This window comes from Vidua chalybeata, chromosome 8 (genome assembly GCF_026979565.1).
Source record: "Vidua chalybeata isolate OUT-0048 chromosome 8, bVidCha1 merged haplotype, whole genome shotgun sequence".
NCBI classification, from domain to species: Eukaryota; Metazoa; Chordata; class Aves; order Passeriformes; family Viduidae; genus Vidua; species Vidua chalybeata.
In genome coordinates, this window is record NC_071537.1 from 29,356,307 (window position 1) to 29,377,336 (window position 21,030).

General features: G+C 41.1%; 1 protein-coding gene and 1 long non-coding RNA gene across 3 annotated transcripts in view; both read right to left on the reverse strand.

Moving 5' to 3' along the window:
- Positions 1-1,573: 1,573 nt before the first annotated feature.
- LOC128791459 (uncharacterized) lies at positions 1,574-10,811 on the reverse strand. Its single transcript, XR_008432049.1, has 3 exons — positions 10,609-10,811; positions 9,000-9,103; positions 1,574-1,654 (listed from the first exon to the last, which is right to left on the reverse strand). It is a non-coding gene; the product is annotated as an uncharacterized LOC128791459 (long non-coding RNA).
- Positions 10,812-11,764: 953 nt separating this feature from the next.
- Positions 11,765-21,030, reverse strand: part of RHOBTB1 (Rho related BTB domain containing 1) — a 49,137-nt gene continuing 39,871 nt past the window's right edge. For both annotated transcript variants that reach the window (XM_053949147.1, XM_053949148.1), the window contains exons 6-12: positions 19,998-20,965; positions 19,453-19,571; positions 17,435-17,585; positions 15,756-15,844; positions 14,551-14,656; positions 13,692-14,044; positions 11,765-12,375 (exon numbers count right to left, since the gene is read on the reverse strand). In XM_053949147.1, the coding sequence (XP_053805122.1) occupies positions 13,875-14,044; positions 14,551-14,656; positions 15,756-15,844; positions 17,435-17,585; positions 19,453-19,571; positions 19,998-20,965 (1,603 nt within the window). In that variant the 3' untranslated portion in view covers positions 11,765-12,375; positions 13,692-13,874. The remainder of the gene's footprint in view (positions 12,376-13,691; positions 14,045-14,550; positions 14,657-15,755; positions 15,845-17,434; positions 17,586-19,452; positions 19,572-19,997; positions 20,966-21,030) is intronic.

Sequence of the window (21,030 nt, forward strand, 5' to 3'; positions counted from 1 at the left end):
CCATGATTTTGACAGTGCTTGACTTTGCCATTTTAATAAATTGGCTTCCAAAGGAAAGATTTTTCAATTCAGTGAATTCTCTTATAAGGGCCCAGAAAGACTTTCACCTATTGAAGAGTTCAAGTCAGCTTTTCAGATTTTACCCTTGGGATTGTGGCCATGGGAGTTATATGCAAGCTGGAGGAATTATCAGTCATAAAGACTTGTCATTAAAGTAAGTGAAGGTTTATTATTATTACTTTATTGTTATTATTTTAACAATATTTAACAATTTCTGGGTATAAAATTATGAGCTATGTGATCTCAATTGGCCCCATAAGACTTTCTGACCAGATAAATGAGTCAAAGTGAGACATCAGTACTGGAGGCTTAATGTCCTGTGGCTACGTGGGATTATCAGTGTCTGCTCTCATTTAAAAGGCTTTTTGTTTCAGAGAAGTGGTCACAGCACCAAGCCTGACAAAGCTCAAGAAGCATCTGGATAATACTCTTGGGCACATGGTGTGGTTCTTTGGGGATGGTGCTGTGCAGGGCCAGGAGTTTGACCTTTGTGCATCCCTTCCAACTCAGCATATTCTGTGATTTTAAAGTCTCTAGGCCTCTCAGAGGGACTGCAAGATAAATAGCCCCACTGTTATAGGAACTGTATAGCTGTACTTGATTGTGGTTTGTCAGCCTGCATCTATCTGCTGGAAGAACACAACCACTGCCTTGTGCAAAGCACCTCAAAAAATTCCACATGCCCACACCAGCCTCCTGCAAGGGCCCAGAGGGGAGGGTGTGAGGCTTGGCTCAGCTGTCCCCATCTGTGTGCAGGGACTTGTTCCCCAGAGCTCTCTGTTGATGGGAGCAGATCCATCCCAGGGCCCACCTGGGCCTGTCCCATGTCCGATGACCACGGTGGGCTTGGGAGGTCACTGCCCCAAGGAGCAGTAACAGGGCTGGCAGGTGCAGGTGAAGGGAACAGTCCCACATCTGTTCTATAAAATACCCATCACTTTCCTGGCAGGAGGCATCTCCCCTACAGCAGGTAAAATTACAGCATTAGGAGTGTTTACTTGAAGAGATTGGCAGAACATCCCCAAGAGCTTCATCATGCTGAAGAAAACACACAGCTCTCTGATGGACACATCTAAAGCATGTGAGTATCCCCAGTAATTTCTTCATATATTTAGTCACATGCACCTGTTCCCTACAAGCCCACAGGCTGCCACCAAATGCAGTGTGTATGACATGGGCAGGTACCGCATCAAAGAAAGGCTGCTCCAAGGAAGGGCTGAACCTCTCACCTCTATGGGAGGTCAGACACAGAGAGCAAGGAGCAGACACAGAGGAGTGTTTGCCTTCTGTTGTGCAAAGGACAACAACACTGAAATCTTTCCTCAGGCCTTGCTGCCTGATGTAACCAAGGAAGAAAGGTTACATGTGAACAATTTCAGGAAACTTTCAGCTGCAGACTGAAAGTGAAGCAACAGCACACACAAAAGGGTTAAACACCACTTTCTCTCATGATCAGCAGAATTCTCTTACCTTTCTTCCTCAAGAGCCTCTGAGGAGATGCCCTCTTTGAGATCCACGCTCCAAATTTTAGACAGGGCTGTAGCAGATGACTCCACAACAGAAGAACATGCCAAAGTGTATGAGTAGGTTTACACTATGATGTAAAAATATCTTTTATTAAAGCTCTTTTCCAAAAGCAAGAAGGTATTATTGTACTTAGTAGAACAAAATTTCAGCAGAAAAAGATGGATATAACAATTAAAACCTATGCTGAACTTTGTAGGTTAAAGCCCACTGAAATAAAGCCCAGGGGAGGAGGAAGAGGAGGGGAGGGGCTGCAAAGGCAGAAGGAGAAGGAGTGCTATAAAAACTGAAGGTGCTAATTCAGAGTTTCTTGCTGGAGGACAAGAGAAGAGTGCTTAGAGCTAAAGGAAGTAGAACGTAAACTGCTTCACGCTTCTTGGGCTTAAGTGGATTTTTTTCTTCTATTATATATGAAGTGTAAACTGGAAAAGGAGATTTTTATATTCCAAAACCTATAGAAACCCTTTACGTAAAATCTTCCATTCCATGGCACTTCAGTGGTTGCCTGCTCTTAGCAATTTAGGTCTGTGTTTCTTTAACCTGTATGTTTGCTTCTAGACTGAGCTAAGGGCTCCTTACAGTTTCATCTGTCTAGTTCTGGCATCCAGGACCTCGGCTGGCTATAAACCTTCTTCTGCTGCTTTCACTGGGGCTGGCTTGTGCTAGTTCATGACACTGCTGGATGCCTCTGGTAAGAAAACAGTTGTAAATTCCCATCATCTTTGGACTTCACTCACTGCTCCCTGCTGCTACACTACACTATTGTGCTAAAGAAAGAGGTGTTTAATTAAGGAATAAGTAGTAAAACATCTAGTAACTGTAGGGATGAGCTGCCATGTGGGATATCTTGACCACAAATCCCAGCTGGTCACTAATAGCAGGGCAAATGCTTTGCTCAACACTGTAAGAGGGAATTGTTGTTGTAGCTTTATACAATGAGTATAAAGCTACAAGTAGGTGTGGGGCTCTGTGCAGCTGATGTACTTCCAATTAACTTCCACAGAGTACTTTTCTATTATTTAGGGAGGTAATCCACCTACTTAAGAGGTGTTGTGGTGCTAAATTAATTAATCTTAGTAATATGCTTTTATAGCACTGCCTGCTCTACTCAAGAAAAGTTAATGATCAGCTACTACTATTGCTTGAGGCTCCCAACAGCCCATTCAGATTTTAACTTGCCTTCTTTAGATGTTGTAATGCCTTTTTGTTTGACACATTTTCCTCTTCTTCTGGCAATCCTTAAAACCCTTACAACAAGCAGGTAAAAGATCCCAAACCAGGAAATGAGCCTCCTGTTTCTGAGGGAATATGATGTTCTTTCACAACCATCCACACAGCTCTGTTCTAGCTAGCAATGTAAAGGCAGATTTGATCTAAGGCAGGCTCCAATACCTACAATTCAGCAGAAAGCAGAGCCAAGAGGAAGCCATCTGTGCAGGTGGCACTCATCCAGAGGGAAGGGTGGGAAGGTTGTGCTAATGACTCACCTGTGGCCCTGCCTAATGAGTTGCTCCAGTGCTTCCCTGCAGCTGGAGGTCAGAGGGTGATGGCACCACAGGGAGCACCTGAAGCTTAGTGTGTGCATGAGGCTTGCAAAGATCCTTCTCAGTTGAGGTGAATGCAGGTAAATCCACTCATTGGGATGATTCTGCATCTACTAACAAGGCCTGGTTTCTTCTCCTGTTCCCTACCATGAGCACTTCAGCCTCCTCTAAATACTCTTTTCCTTTTTCTTTCTACCAGTCCAAAAGGCAGTAATTGTCACAGTACTACCAAAGGCCTAGTCTGCCCAACAGGATGCCAGTGAGGCAGGGCAAGGACAGAAGGTGCTATTCTCCCTGAACTTTAAATCCTCTGAATCTGTCTTTAGGAAAAGCTGTGGGTTTTGTTAACCAGGTTGCTTTAATAACAATAGATTCCATATACACTCCATTGACAAATATAGGTGTTCTCTCTAAGGTTTGGGTCTCTATTAAAAAATCCTGGTCCTAAGCCTCACATAAACATGGCTCTCATCTGAACCTGGGCACTTCCCAAAAGGCATTTATGGCAGATCAAGTGATGTGCTGTGACTGAAATCTGTTTATCAGCATATCTGGGAGGAGTGTGTTGCCTCTTCATCCTTTCTCAAAAAATAGTGAGGACTGGGCAGTGTCTGATGGCTCTGACTGTGCCTTGTTCTGTCCTACCTGAGGTGCTGCACAAGCTCTCAGTAACTGATGGCACTTGCACAAAAACAAGTGTAACTTTAGCTGTGCTCTGATGTGAGCACACCTACAGCTAGATTTAATCACGCTTGTTGCCCACACCTTATGGTTTACAGAAAGCTTGTGTTCCAAAAGGGAGCAGAATGTATGGAGAAGAAAGAACCACTTCAGTTTTAAAAGCACGAGTAGACAGAGCCTAAACTTTTAAAACTGTATGTAAGAAATCCATGGAAAAACATATGTAACTTAAACTAAGGGCATGAAGCCAGAAAACCCAAGCACAGCACCTCAGAGGGACAGTTGCAGTTTGCTGTTTAAAGGGTCCTCAACTGCTCTGGACAAAAGTGAGAAGCTTCCACTACAGGGAAGGTGCCAGGCTCTACTGTGTCTGCTGGAGTTGAGAATTGAACTGGTGTGAAGTGGCAGAAGTCAGCAGGTCTGGAGTCTCATTTTTAGGTGAAAAATTGCACTGTGAAAGCAAAAAGCTACAGTAAAAAAATCCCCACAGCACTGATCCACTAGCCAGGAAAGAACTCATCAGAGACATATAAATACAACTTCACACACTTCAATGTGTAAACCACTCAACAAAATAAATTATGCTATGCTGGAAAAGTAGTAAAAGGTCTTAAGAAAATTGAAAAAGCTTATAGCAATGAAGGATTATTCCCAGTGCAATAGGAGGAATGTGTATCACACTAAGTGATGGTGCTTTGTCTGTGAAAATCAGCCAAGTGAGGAAGAAGCAAGGCCGAGGGCGGGCAGAAGTGATGCTGGACACATATTTACCTTGGCTCTCTGCAGTCAGCAACAGGCTCAGGGCCATATTTAAGGCAAGACATATCTCCCTCTTTCCCTATCACTGCTCACAGCAGGGATTTCTTTTGTTAATATGCTACTGTGCAGCTCTAGAATTGGAAATGGATTCATTCCCAAGAGGCAGAAGGGATTTCTAGAGAGCAGGGCAGTGTAGGTGACCCCGGGGATCTACAGCATCACTTAGGGTGCTTGGTTAGGGCAAAATGATTCAAGATTATTTAAAATCCCTGGCAGACACTATTTGTGCTGTGCATCCCCATATGATTTACATCATCTGGAACAAAAACCAGCATTCACTGAAGTCTGAGGGCAGATTTCATCATTAGGAATACTGGGCAGGACTAGAACATCTCACTCCCAGGAGCTGATGCCTGGGTGTGGCTCCTGTAACCAAAGGGATGTCTGTTTTGCAGTCTTTCAGTCCCACAGTCCCTTCATGGATCTGACCTCTTCTGACCTCCTCTTTGGCACACAACAGTGTAGGAACACTACAACATTCCAGGAATAGATAGAAGGGATAGAAGGATAAATCCCTACGCTTTCCCTCCTCCCCTTTCTTGGGCTGAACCTGTACTTGCCATCAGGCAAGTGATGAGCTCCTGAACTGACACCCAGTAGAAGCCAAGGGACTCTGTAGCAGAGGGAGGGGAACAGCAGGTTTGGGTCTTCGTAGTGAGGCAGGAGAGTCCTTAATCACAAACTCAGGAATAGCCACAAGCAGATAACCAAAGGTCTGCTCTGCCCCGGTTCCTGTTTCTGACAGTGGCCGACAGCAGATGCTCCAGGAAATATACAACAAAAGTAAGGACAAAATGTTATTTGGTAGTATATTCCCAGCTTCCAACGTCTTGGGCTTAGGTTCTGAAGTAAAGGTGATGATCTGTATTTGATAGGTTTCTTCCCTAAAGGTTTCTTTCGGGAGCTGTGTAAGCTTCCAGCCTGTGTTCTCTGGCAAGAAATTTTGCATCTCAGCTAACACTGGTGTGAAGAGGAGCTTTTGGTTGTGAATCTGCCTTGTGCTAGTTTCATTTGATGCCATCCAACTTGCATGCTAATGGAAAGCTTAGTTACTCCCTGAGAGCCCTTCCACCTTCCTTAAGTTTGGGGTTCTCTGGTTTCCACCTCAGGCTGAAGACCACCCTCCATGCACTACAGATGCCTGCTTTCTTGGCTGGCTAGAAGGGCTAACTCTTCCCAAGGAGCCTGCTGGCTTCCTACAGTATGCCAGTGCACAGAGAACTCCGAACTAATACAGAGACTGTGCCAGTGTGCCCTCCCTGTGCCCAGCTAAAGCCTTGTCAAAGAATGAGGATGCTCAGGAAATGCCAAGTGCCCATGTCAAGTGGTTTTGACTTGGATGCTTCACTCAGCTGATGCTAAATCAGAGGATGATGGTGTAGCTGACTGCTGAAGCCACAAGGGGAAAATGTGGTGGCTGGATTTTACTCACTAGGTATTGCAGTTGAGGCCAAAAGGGAAGTTAAAGAGATCTGTCTTATACTTACATGTCCCTGAAAGAAATAGCTGATGAAGCAGTCGCAGAGAGAGCAGTTGAGCCTGTAGCTTTCACCTGACAATCCATTAAGCATTGATTATGATCAGTTGTGCACCTAAAGGAGAGGGAAGATCAGGGGCAGGTCTTGATCATTTGCATGACCCTGGCAAAACCATTTCTGTTTCAACTCTGCTGAACAAGAGACACGAATCCGGAGAGCAGTCTGGAACAAATTTTGGATAAACATCCAGGAGGTGCAAAGTGTTCTAGAGTGGCTATGGGTGCTTGTGGATGCTGGCCAGCCTGCCAAGATGTGGCTTAGTAGACGTGCAATAATTCCATTCAGTGCAGGTGGTGCAGTGAAGGCACACTGGAGTGCTGTGTGTTAACCTGCTGCCATCACTGTCACCTGGATTTACTATTAGCATTTACACCAATAGCATTTAGAGGATCACAAGAACTTTCAATAGTGGAAGGTGATCAGCCAAAGGGCATGGAAAGAACCCTGCTGGATAGAGTTCTTAGGTGGGCTCATTGCAAAGGAGCACATGGTTAGGTGGGAAAAGCCTCCCTCTTGCACTGAATTCTTCATCCCAGCACTTCTGGAGAGAAGAGATGATCACTACTGGGTCAGATCAAGGATTTGTCTGTCCCTTACGCTGTGTCTGACAGTGGCCAAAACCTGATGCCCAGAGCAACAAAAAACAGAATGACCATTTAGCAACAGCTCTTCTGCAAACCCCCAGCTATTTGTTTGACTTTAGAAATTGCTCATTCAGGCATGTTTTTCTATGAACTTATTAACTTCCAGTAAACTTCTCTTCCACGAACCTTTCCAGGTTACCTGGGAACTCAAAGCTCTTCATATCCCCAGTGTCATGTGGCAAGACAGCTTAGAATGGCTGAAGGTTCAGTGGGTAAGACTGCTGGATTTCTGTTCAGTGTCTGGGTACCAGATATAAGAAAACAAACTTTTGAAGCCCAAGTGGAGAATGTGGTTCTAGGATGACACTCCCTGGCCCAAGTCTCTCCATGAATGGGCTGGGCAGGTGTGCAATGTCAAAACAAAAGCCACGGATCCAGGAGAGAGCAGCAAGGCCCTTAAATCCTACCCCTACAGCTGCAGCAAGTGCCTGCCTTTTACAGATGCCTGGCACACGTGCTCCCCACTCCCTGTACCCCCACGCGATGCAGGGCACAGAACACTTCCTGGAGCCCTACAGCACCTACTGTAGTGCCTTGCCAAACTCCCAGGCAGCAGCCTGCTTGTCCCTCGGTTCAGCTACAGAGGAGCAATCTGTCCTATTAACAGGAAAATTCTGCCCAGCAATGCCTGCGCTAACCTTCAGTCACCTCCTCACCTTCAGACATCCTGGAGGCCTAAGCAGAAAGGAAAGCAAGTCTTTAACCTAATTACCCAATTATCTCGAGGTAATCACCCAATAATCTTTGGTACTGTAATTTTTTAATTTCTTATTCCTCCTATCTTCTTAACAAACAGCTTCCAGAAAACAAACCTTGCTGTGACTACAGCAAACAAACAAACAGACCCCCATAGCAGATAAAAAAAAAAAAAAGCCATTAAGGGCAGACATCTGTCTGCTTGTTACCTTTCCTACCCCGAGAGCTGAGAAGGGCAGGGCTGTGCAGCTGTGGGAGCTGCAGCACCTGCCAGAGCTGCACTGTGCTCAGCAGGCTAAAAAATCACCTCTGCATGCTCGGACTTCGCTGTCCTTGGCCAGCTAAAAGGAAGGGGGAGCAAAGCTGGGGAGGACCTGCCTCAACAGAACAGCCTGAGGAAGTCCTTGGGAGATGAGCAGTAAATGTGTGAGTGGTCACACCTGGTTGAGGCTGTTTCAGAGTGCTGTGGGATGTCTTACAGACTGCAGGACTGCTGACACTTGATCACATCCCCTGCAAGCTGATGCAGCTCTTCCTGTGCAGGGAGAGCTGTCCTGTTCCTGCAAGAACAGGAAGGATTCACAGAGATCTTCCCACCCCAGAGAGTCCTCAGGGACTCTTCAGAAATCTCCTTTCTTTAGAGTGCTTGTGGGAAAAGGCACCATCATCTGATTTTCAACTCCTGATGAGATCTGCCAATTATTTAGAAACTCACCCTACACACTCTATAACTGAAAAATGTAAATGTGATACAAAGAGCACAGGGATCCACAAAATTTTACAAGTAGCTGTAATTGAGGACCCGGGAGAAATATGTAAAGACATTTCTTTGTAGTATGTAGTGCATAACTAATATATAAAATATTGGGTGGTGGAGGCAATCACATCTGATCATGTAGTCAGAATGACCAGCTTATATTTAATGACTAAGATGCAAATGTAATCATATACTCATAAACTGCTAATTGTAGGGGTTTTTTTATAACCTGTGAGGATAATTTGAATACTCAGTAGTAATACCTGGAATGCCATGTAATCCTTATTATACAGCTATAAATTAAAATAAAAATATTAATCCCAGTGGGAACTAAAGAATCCTTTCTTTTTTTAATGTCAAAGGCAAGATTTTCTTATGAAAATCTTCACTGTGATATGGCTTCACCTGGCTGCTTATCAGATAAGTGTGAGGGTGGGGGGTGAGACAGCCCTCCATGGCCTCGGACCTGTGCAATACAGAGGGATGGCACCCAGCTTGCTAATTCTGTCTAATGGTGAAGGCTGCTTTTCTTTAAAGCTGAAAATCAGAAATGTTATGTCCAGGGAATATCCCCCTCCCAGTTTAGCATCTTCAGATGGTACCTGAAATACTCTTGTCCATGCAGGCACACAGCTCATGCCTGTGTGTTCAGTCACTCAGTCTCTGACTTTGAGTGGTTTTGCAAATTTGTTGATTTATATTATTTTTATCCTGAAATCCCTAAACAGGCCAATACCTGGCTGCCACAGAGCTTGGTTCCAGGATCTGCAGCCACTCGGAAGGAAACTGCCTGGAGATCCTTTCTGTGTTGGGGTAAGGTCCTTGCTGTTCTGGAATATCCTTCAAGATGGCACAAAAACATATACAGATACAACATATACAAAACAGATATATGATGTCCAGGAGGTGGTACTGGACAGCTCTGCAGGCCAAAGGACAGACAGGTAGCAGTGTACAGGAAAGGACTTGAGATGAATTAGCAATGTACTGTAATGTTTTCACTGTAACCTGTGCCCCCGCCATGGTGTGGGGGTGGGATGCAGGACCGGCCTCTTGGCAATGTTTGTTGCTGCAGAACATCCCAGTGGGATGCTGTAGCTATGTGGCCTGCTTACAAACCAGCAGGTGAGGCTGAACAGTTATAAAGGAGCCATCACAAGTCTGTTGTCCCATGTTAGGCTCGCCCTGAATCACAACTTTACCTTTTCAGTTTGATTTTCTCTAGAGCTGGGATACATAAGCATAACCATTCTTGCATCTTCTAATGTTCAAATTTCCATCTTAGCCTCCTGTAGCCTTGATCCAAAAGCTTTTCATATTTATACCAGAAATCAAGGTTTTTATGTAAGCAGCAGTGAGGGATTTAGTTTGCATATATAAATATACAATAGTCTCACTACTCTGGCTGCTAGTGCAAAGTGAATCCATGACATGGGTTGTGTTCTCTTAGCTAAAGGCATAGGCATCAGTTAAGTGACAATGAATTATCCTATTGTAGAGCCTTCAGGATGGGGATTATCACTGCTAACACACTGTCTTATCCTGCATGCAGTACACAGAGCTAACTTCTTTGGGAGATTTGGAACACAGGCAAGCGATAATGTGGAAATTCATTAGGCGGCACCTCAAAGCCCCAAGTGTGCGTGTGTAGTATCTCATCCATTTCAATGGGAATCTTGCCTGCAGGAGAAGTAAACTCATGCAAATGCTGTTAGATCATTTTAATAGACCGAAAATCTAAGGGGATTCAGGAGTGGCAAGCATACCCCTTAAAGACAGCTCACTGCATAGTACATACTTTGGAATCCAACTCAGAGTAAATAAATGCTGGCCTATCCAGTGACAAGAGTAGCAAGACTGTGATTTAAAAAAAAGGGACAGAATAGGGACAAAACTGTAGTTTCATCTGACAAAGCAAATCTCTTCACCAGATTTTAATCCTAAAGTCTGTAAGAATTTAAATATGTCACGATCCTGGAGTTTGCGTAGCAAAATTAATCCTATTTAGTTCATTAGATCTTTATCTAAACCTCTTTGTACAGAGGATGAGAGACCTGACCCTGAGAGAAGGATTTCCAAGATGCCTTCAGTTGCTCTATCATTGCTTGTTATTTGAACATGGAAAAAAGAAATCCCCCAATTTTACAAATCAAACACTTTTAGGCATAAACTATTCTTGAGGGCTATCTCTAGACAAGCTACTGAAGAATTAGGGCAATAAATCACTGTGCTGCTTTTCCTTACTCCCTCTGTTAGAACCATGCTTTCAGTGCTCAGAAGGGATTTCCGATCACTCTCTTCTACCCTTCTTAACATACCCACATTTTTAGTACTGTCTAGCTTACCTTTGCTCGCTTTGAGGCCTGATCTGACTAAAGGACTGTGAAGAGTATGTCTTCAGTGAATGAAATCAGGGAGTTGTGGCTGAAGTCTGGCCACTCCCATCTTACACAACAACTGGCTATTTCTGGCTTTGGTGGGCTACTTGCAGGTAGGAAGCCACAGAAACTGGTTTCTGTTGTGGTGAAGAAAAACTTGCTGGCAGAAATTCTGTCTTAAAGAACAAATAGGAAAACATTGTTTTCTAAGAGGTAAGATGAATGAGACTCCCCAGAAACAAAGACTTCTTAATATTAGTCTTAATATTTCAAACAGTATACCCTGGAGAGCAATGCTTCTGATTTGCTCCTTCCTCCCATGCTACTGCTTTTGTCATAAACAAGAGAAACATTTTTACACCTGACATCAGCAGGCTTTCTTTTGAGCCTATTACCTTTTACTAATGGTAAGTTCAAAGAAATAAAATTTTGCTTCCAAAAGTAAATTAGATATGTAACATTTTCATAAATTACCACTTGAAAAACAAACACTGTACTGAATGTACTTATTTTCAGTGTCATTTGCATTGCTTAGTGATTTTTTTCAAAGCTCTTAACATGGCATTCTTTGCATGATATCTTTCAAAAATTGTCTAGAAAAGTGCCAACTTTACACATATATCAATTAAATAAGCTGTATTCATAAAGCTGAGGGTTTGCTAATAGGTAATGAGGAATTCTGTAAGATGGTTAACAACTAAGGCAGTAAGAAAGTAGGAAAAACAGTGTTAGAGCATACTGAAAACCTTACAGACATCCTGCTGTTTACCTACATTTTTCCTCCCTCTGTCTGTCATGACCAATTAGTTTCATGTCCCTTGGGTAATATCATGCTAATTAAATATTAGAAACCATGGGGAAAAGTGGCAAGAGGTTTGTTTTTCTTTTGCTGTGCAGTTTAACAGTAAGTGACAAGCACAAACCTTCCAACACCATAAGCAAACTGTAGGATTTCTTTGTGACATTCCCAACCATAAATCCTAATGTGCTATGTAAATATGCAAAATTTAAGTAAAATTCAATGAATGATAGCACAACTGAATGCTTACAAGCAACACTAAAAAGGGAAGGATGCAAGGCAAAATTAAAGAAGCTTCTTCAAAGAGCTAGGAGACAATTTGTAACTAAACAGTTTTATTGATTTTTTTTTTCCAAAATAAAAAACACAAAATAACCACCAAGATTAAAGGCCATAGACAGCATTAACCAAATGAACCAGCCACTTGGTTATAGTAGCTGATAACTAAAATAACTGGATATTATTGCATATACCTCAGGTTCATTTATATATCCATTACAGTTTGGCAAGATTACAATCATACAGTAGCTTTGGTTGTGTAAAACCTAGTAGCAATACTTACTTAAAATGTGACAGGTTAACATTTTATGACAACAGCTATTTTTCTGTCTGGACACATCTTCTCTTATTCCATGTTCTTGTCCACATTGTCACTGACCAAGAATTAATGAGACCTATTTGCAACCATCGTTTATAGCCCTTCTTTATCACCATGTGGTGATTGATCTCAGAGGGGTAGGAATCTCTCACTTGCTCTCCTCATGAAGGTTTGTAGAGCAGCCTCTCCTCCTGTGCTGCTGGCTCCAACCACCCAGCTGTGGAAGCCTCAGCCTGGCGTGAGTCCATGCAGAATGCAAAGATGTCGAGGTGTTTATGGCTTTCAGGCCACAGCCTTTCCTGACCTACAGTGCTGGGGGGTGACTGTACTGCCTTGCCTTTGGATACAGAGAAAAAACCACAAACAAACAAACAGCTTTTCACATTGGTGTGCTGAGCTGCCAGCACAGAACAGTATTAACAAACCTAATACACAATACTATCTTGGTTACAGAGTTGTGCCTGAGACACTGCACAGGATTGCATGTGTATGTTCTACAGTCTATGTATTTTAGTTTTGGTCTTTTAAAAAATGCTCTCATCCTTATATAATCTAGTGTAACACTGCAGCTTTAGAGTAGTGGTTGATAAAAAGTCATAAACACACAGGCTATTTGGAAACACTGGAAGCTTGTCTTGCAACACTTGGGCAGAATTCCTGCCTTTCTGCCATCAGTCTACCCCCAGTGTTCTGGGAACATCTACTTCCACAGGAAATATATCACCTACTTAAAAATAACCTAAAACTCTCTGTTCTACCTGGGAAAAGCTATAAAATAATTTGGATTAAACTGAAGTAATCTTGTGTTTGAAGACCCTTCTTCACTTACAAAATGCTGGAACACTAGATAACATCTACTTGTTTGTGCAGCCCTTTAATTTGCTTGCACTGAAGCAAAAAGGAATTCAGCATGAGGAACAGCTGCATGGTGAAGATCCTGCAGAACAAGGTAACTGCCATGCAGTAATTCAAATGCAAGCAGTGTAACTGCTTTTTGCATTCAGATCCATACTTGTATAAGGATATAAATTAATAAGCCCTTCTAAATGATTTTAGAAATATCCTCTTTGATCTAGACATATAAAACCTCTGAATACTTAGAATCACTAGATTTCACATGGCCCACATAGTCATAATTATTTGCACTTACATGGCAAATATTAGAAATACATTTGCCTGCAGTTGAACAGGTAATTATACTGTCTATTATTCAGCTGAGCAAAGATCAAGCACTCTATATCTTGCAGTTATTGGATCTTATTCTAACCCTTTGCTTTAGAAAGGGGAAATAACCATCTAATTATATTACCAGTGCACAGTACTTAGTTTGAAAAAGACAACCTATAGTAGACAGCTAGATTTTTTTTCCTAAGATGACTTTTTATGAGATACTCTAAAAGCAGTCTCTTATGACTGAAGATTGTCTATTTCACTGTACTCGCATAGTAAAAATAGTTAAAATCTAATTACAAAGCTGCTACATGGTTATTTTGTGGTCTGTAAAACAAAACAGTATCCAGAATTTTATCTGAACAAAATACACCAGACAGTATAAAAATATTTCCCAACTGGAGATTGAAACATTAATGCTGGATTTGGTTTTCTTTTTTGTATAAAAAGTAATGTAATAATGGTTGACATTTATCTGCTTACCAGTCAAAAATATACATGTGACTTCAAGGAGCTGTTCCAGGCTCATTTTCGGTGAGCTTGTGCTTTTGACCCTAGAAGTAATAAATGCACAAGTGGAACACAGTTTCCTGAAAACCTGAACTTTATCTTATTTCTAACAATAAGAGTAACTCCTGGCTATAGATTTCCACTTATTTGCTTTGTTCAGGCAACTACAGCAGAGGAATTCCAGAAGCACCACTTCCGCTTTGAATGATGTTTGTTCAGTGCAACATCTTCCTTTTCTCTCTCCTTTTTGACTCGCTGGTAGTGATCTTCTTCCTTTAAATACCACACAGGTGGCCACCGATGCCTCTCAAAATATTCTTGATTATCTGACGAAAAAAAAGCAATGAAAAAAATCCCAAAAGATGCCAGTAAGTTACACAAATTCCAGAAATGTCTTGCAAAAAGCTATGCAGTTAATCATTGATCCATTCTCTATGCTGGCTTGCTTATCAAGGATTCACCCAGTTTCCTCAAATGCCTTATGTGTGAAAAGACTTTGGAAGTGGTTACACACAAGAGGCATTAGTTCACCAAAACTATAAAAAAAGCAAGGCCTTTACAGAGTGCACTTTTCATTGCAGAGCCTGAAAAAGACCTCTGTTCCTTTTAGCATCACTGAATTAGGTAAAGAACATGATGCTTGCCCAGCAATCAAGCTAATGATTATAACCTTTCTTTGCAGATAAGAATTTATGAATGCTGTTCAAGATAGCACAGAGGTTCAGTCTCATGGCTTAGCTACGTGAGTTCATCTTTGTCTTTATGTTTAATCAACTGGGTGGGGAGAAAGATGGGGAAACCTGATGAAAACTGGCAGGGAAGTTGCCCATACCTGAAGATTTAGCTTTGATTTCCTTGCGGAACTTGGAGCAAACGCTGTTGTAATTGGTGCAGATGTAGTGCAAGCACCAAGCTGCCAGCTGGTTAGCATTGTGAAACTGTGAAGAAAAACAAAGAGCTTATTCCATTTCCTGGGGTTATCATTCATTTTGCAGCCCCCATTAACAGCTAAAGCTGGAATGGTCCTAGCAGATGGTACCTGGCCGTACTGTCCCAGGCGTTCATTCTGACTGCCAGCTCTGGTCTTGGAGTATAAACATGAGCTAGGTGCTGGCCACAGAGGATATTCTAACAGTAGTTAGAGATATTTCTTCTGTCTCCAACCAGGAGAAGGAAATAAAAGAAAGATTGCCCTTCTTAAGATAAAAATGAAGTGAAGTGAGCTGCTTTCTCTTGGGAAGGGTTCAGCTCTGGTTTCTCAACAGGATTACAGGTGTTGCACAGAGGGTCTCGAAAACAGCTGCAGGGAATCTTGCATGCTGGCCAGCATTTCAGTGCTACTTTTGTGCAGTGTTTTAGTGCTACTTCAAGCCAAGCTGCAGCTGACTCACTGTTAGTGTGAAATCCAGAATAATAAAATTTAAATAATATTTTAGCTTGTTCCGCTGTAACTGGGAGTCTGCTGCATTTTGGGAAACAGGTGTGCAGTTTAACTGTGAGCTGGGAGCTCTCTCTTTTAATTATTTATGGGACTCAAGAAATATTGAAATGCACTTGAACATAAAGAAGATTTGCACATACTCTGAATTATCAGATGATTGACTTTAAGTAGCCAGTTTAAGGATTCAAGAAATGTTGTCTTTGCAGTACAGGTCTAAATATATCTCCAAGAACTGAATTGAAAGGAATGCAAGAATCATTCACCATTACAAAGCTGAACAGCTTCATTACATTTCTTTTCATGTTAGTTAGTGCACCATGGTCATGAGAACATGGAGCTTGGAAGTTCCACAATCAAGACAAACTAAAATATATATTTGAAAGACAACTCCTTGGAGGTTACTTAAAGGGATATTTTACCTTTGAACTAATGAAGAAAACCTTCTTTAAAATAGAAGATAAAACTAAGTTTTATCGTCAATCGCTCTCAGAACTGCACACTTTGAGCCACTTAGAAGCAACGCTCAGAACCAGTAGGGAGCTAAAAGCAAGTTCTGCAGCTGACCAGAATCTCTTCAGAAGGCTGTGTACACTGACCTGTGCCAGTTCCAAATAGGAGAGGACTTCTCCATCTATTGCAACCCCACTCATGGAGGCCTTTGTCAGCTCTTGCACTGCATGCTGCTCTGTTAGGGGAGAAAACTCATCACTCACAGGGCAAACAGTCACATTGCAAGGTCATACCATGGTCACAAAGAACCCATGCACCATCTTCTCCCTCCTCCTGGTGGTAACCAGCATTATGCAGGGGCCACATACACACAAGTATCCTTAGCAAGCTGAGATTTGGGGGAAGTCAAATTCTGACCTTTAGAGCTGTAGCTGAAGATGTGGCTCTTAACCACTTATAGAAACACAAAGTTCAGCAGCCACTAGTTTTTCTCTGGCATGGGTACAATATTCAATTTAAATTAGAAATATGGATCAGCTGTCTCCTTTCAGTCATACAAAGTTTTTAATCAACAGTGCACTTGCCACTGAATTATTTATTAATGAGTATACACACAGCACTGATAGAGAAAAGGTCACTTCAGGCCCTCTTTAGGTTTTCAAAGTGGATGCTCCTAGGGATTCAGATGAAGGCTGACCAGCCCCCCCCAACAATCACCTCAGTTCAAGATTCTCCTTAACCCTTTCCTAGACTCTTAAAAGTCTGAGTATTTTTTGGGAAACATTGGCAGTTGGTTTGATTCTACTGGTTCGGTTCTTGGCAGTAGCCTTTGGACTCAAAATTATTTCACCAAGAATCAAATGGAATGAAATATTCTTAATACTGTATGTATGGTTACGCTGCAGTTACCTTAAAAAATACCCAAAACTTCAGCTAAAATGTGCAAATAAAATTTGGCAATAAAGATTTGGTCTGTCAGAACCAGTAAAGACAACAGGCACAGTCCTGCTACACAACTGAAGGAGAGCCAGAGTTTGGTAAGTGATTAAATTTTTCCTAAATGTAGTCCTGTAGGTAGGTGTAGCCTTGTTTCACCTTTCTCTGAGTTTTGGTCTTGGTCATGTCTCCAGAACAATGCCAAATTACTGACACAGAGAGAAACAAATTAAACACAACAATACAAACCAAACAAACCCAGAGGTCAGGGTTGTGTATGTATTTATTTTTACTACTTTAGTGGTATTGTAACCTGTCATTTTTCTTTAAACATGGGATTGAAAAGGTTTTCTTTCTGAAATGAGGGTTGAATCCCCATAGATATACCAAAATATCCAATTCTCATCTAGTGAAAAGGGACCTAGACAGCATTTCTAAAAACATGACCATCCAGGTAAGTTTTGAATTGGCTCAGTTACTCTCTTTGAACAGAAATATAAAGTGGGGCACTTCATTCATTACTTAATGGAAAACCCAGAATCCTTCCTGGTTTTAGGTAAATTAACAAGAACAGAATGGATATTACAATCCACAGACATTATCCTCAATGCTAAAGACAAGGTTTACTCTTTTTGTTTTTACAGGACAGAAAACTTCAGTGTTCTGAGCTGGACTAGCACAAAACTAAAAAAGGCAAGAGAGAGACAAATACATTTCTCTGTGTGAAAATATCAATTTGCATTACAATACCCCTCTCAGGAAAAAAAAAAAAAAAAAAAAAAAAAAACATTTCTCTGACACTTGAGAAAATCCTGTGTTCCAAAAACCATTAAAGCAAATTTCAGCGGTTGCAGAAGATACTGCATTGGACAAGGCCACAAATTGTTACCTGCTAGAGCAATCAGGTGAGGAAGGCAAAACCTATTTGCCAATGCAATTAACTCAAGGGTGTCCAGTTCCTGACTGGAGGATAGTTGCTTAGTATACAAGTAATCTAAAACTGCTTGCATGGAGGTCTTGTTTATGTTGGGCAGAGCTACCTGAAAAAGATATTTAAGAAGAGAATTTATAATTATTAACGGATTTTCATGTAGCAGCTATATTTCACTTCTTTCACTTTGCTTGGCTGTCTCTTTTTCTCTTGAAGGCATTTGAGAAATGCAGGAAAAACATTTTTCAAAGCAGAAATTGCCCATTCAAGTTCAAGACACTGCCAACAGGTAAGCATTGCTCCAGAGTCAGATCCTTTGCCAGGTTATATCCAAGCTGGAACTGGATCTACATCAAACAGTGACTCTGTTCAATGCTCTCTAGCCTACAAATTGACAGCTACACATAACAGTTACTGAGCACTTCCCATGCCAAACCTCCCTTGGTGGACTCCTTGAGGAATGCAATCTATCTGATCCTGGCAAGGGGTAGTCTGTGGATTCTGAGAATAACAGAAAACAAAAGATAACAGTGAAACCACTCCTCTCAGTCTTTTGGTAAATAACTAAATTGTCCAGGTAAACAAGGTTGAGAAGGAACTGAGAACTGAAAAATGAGGAAAAAAAATATAAGACCTTTTTGCCGCACACAAGTAATGAGTGTAACCAGCATGGGGTTGAAGCTACCAAGACTAAGATAAAAACTGTCTAATTTCTCATGCTAAAGCATAAACCTTTCATGCACATCAGCCACGCTGGGAAGCAGCTCTGTTCTCCAAGTGAGAGCAGCTATCTGTGAAACTCATTCATTATTGATATATTTTTGTTAATGCAGAGAACTGTAAATTTAATGAATGAGTTTATAAAATTTGCCCAAATACAGAAAAAACAGTATGTAAAAATAGATGTTTTTTATTATTTGTAAACCATTCCATTCATATTTACCTATATTTTAAAACTTCCAAAAGCATTACTGAATGCTTTAAACTCTACAAAATGGAAGCTAAATATTTTAAATTGGAAAGATAAGCTAAGACTGTGAAGCTAATAATTAGAAATAGGCTGGTAGAAAATAACTGCATATTCTTCACTGCCAAATGCTGCATACTAGAATCAAATTATGTCTTTTTATTGAACCACTTGTTGAGTGTGTCTCTGGGAAAGGAATTATGTTTACAGCTGTATTAGAAGAAGCCAGAAAAATCTAAATAGAAAAATATCTATCAGGATATTAAACAAAAAAACCTGAACACTTCATATGAGCATAACTATATGGAAAGCAACAAGAAAAACAAACAAACACAACAGGGTATGGCACAAGAAAAAATATTAGCCGAGTATTCAGAATTTGAAAAACAGACCATGAAGGCACATGAAAATACAGGGATTCTGCAAAATCTAATTCAAAGCATTGAGATTGTTTAAACTGTATTGCATACCTGCATTATTCCAGAGGACAAGATGATGCATTGCAGAATCTATGCTGAGTTTCTACTAAAGTTAGTAGAACTTCTCCTAAAGTTAGCTCAGAATCTACTGTTAAAACAGCTTCCTTTTCTAGTTTAACACTCATATGTCTTTAGCTCTTTTTTATTTTTAATTTCTTTATCAATGCCCCTGCCCCAAGAATTCTTTGTAGTGATTTTGATTATATAAATATATATTTACAAAATCTAAAAAAATATTTTAAAGGATTTCACAAATTCATACTTAATTTCCTTCCCTACATTTAATATTTTACAGGATTTTGGGTTTAAACACACATTCCAGTGCTGGAGGAAGACTTGTGCATTGGAGAAAGAATGTTGTCTTCCTGGGCAACCTTATTTAATGCCTTAAGAAGAAAAGCATCCCAGGTTTGCAAGGAAGAATAAATCCCTGATTGTAGGGATTGTTGCAACCTTTCAAATAAATGATGCTTCCATCATCCTAAATCCATCAGACATGGTAAACAAAAGAGACAAAAATAGACAAATACCTCACTGTTGGAGCTTTCAATAAATGATCCTCCAAACATAGCAGACATCCACTCACAACTGCAGATCAGCAGTGGCTTGTGGGCCTTGATGCTTCCATCGTCCAATTTAAATGTCACATCTGCCATGGGAACAAAGACACAGGAGTGCTGAAAGTCTGTGTTTAAGGTGTAACCTTGTCTCAACAATGCGTTTCACTTGCATGCTGTTAACCAAGAACATCCTGCATTTCCCATGACCTCCCCCTCAAAAATAACTCTTGCATTTTAAATAGTTAATGAAAAGCTTTAATTGTAAAGAGGGCTATTGAATGTTCAACATTTCTGAGAATTGGGTTGCTTATTTAAAAGCTCTGAGTAGATTTTGAGAAATGAAACTATAGAATCCCAGGTTGGAACAGTTGGCCTGAGTAACACTACAATTTTGGGGTCATCCCTCCTCCCAGAATAATGTAAGATGTCACATTGTTTGAAGTCTATGAAGTGACAGTTAAATGGATGAGAATAAAAAAATAGCTCTCTTCCTGCTTAAGCATGTATTTACTTACCAGAAAATGTCCCTTTGCAAAGGCACTCTTTTATCCGATTAGCTTTTCTGACATGAAATGCTTTAGTAATCTCTTGATTCATGAAGGCTTCTTTATTCATAATATTCTCCACCATCATTCGCAAGTCAAATACTTCCAAGATTTCAGCAATCTGAGCCAGTCTGGTGAGGTCTTTTTCGTTTTCATCCAGTTGGCCTGTGTATAAAAACTGCAAAACAGTTTTAAAAGGTGCGGCCTGCACAGAGGAATCCATTTTTACCACAGTTACAGGACACGTCCGCTTTGAGACAGGATTCACTTGCATTTCCTTGTGCACACTAACAAACCCCTTACCCCAGGATGACAGAGATCTTGCTGCAGAGTTTGTTTCACCAGATTCAGGTTCTAGCATGTTTAAAGACTCACTACTTTCTGGTGGGGGAATTTTAACATCAGGAGATTTCAAGGATGCCTCATCACTGTCACTGTTTGTCTCAAGGTGACTTGTCAGAACATCCTTATTTGTATTTTCTTTATTACACTGTGTTTCATCCAAGTATGGACTTTCCTCACATTCCATTAAGAAAAGGTCATAAAACTTTGAAGAGGAGGTAGCTAGGTAAATCTTGTGAGCAAAAATGCAGTCCTGCTCCTGAAGAACAAACATAACATCTGCACACAGTGGGCTGTCCAATAAATATCCAGCTTCATTCATGCTTGGTGTGGGACACTCAGGAATTTTGATAACTGGAGGAGGGGCTTTTGGAGGTAGGAATGGAGCCTGAAGCAAAGGTTTTTGGACCTTCTTCAAATGAGATTTCCAGAACTGCAGGTGTCTTCTGGAGATCAGGGCAGCTCTAATTGCATTGTCAAACACATCTTTAATTCCAAACTGGTCAAATACACTGGTTTCATAGTAGGGTATCCCAAGTTCCTTGGCAACCTCTCTGCCTCTCTCTGGTGGCAAAATGTCTCCCCTTTTTATTGGCCTAGGGTAAAAAAAAATGAACCTTGTCACACAAAGTCACGCTAGAAAGCATGGAATTTTACCAAA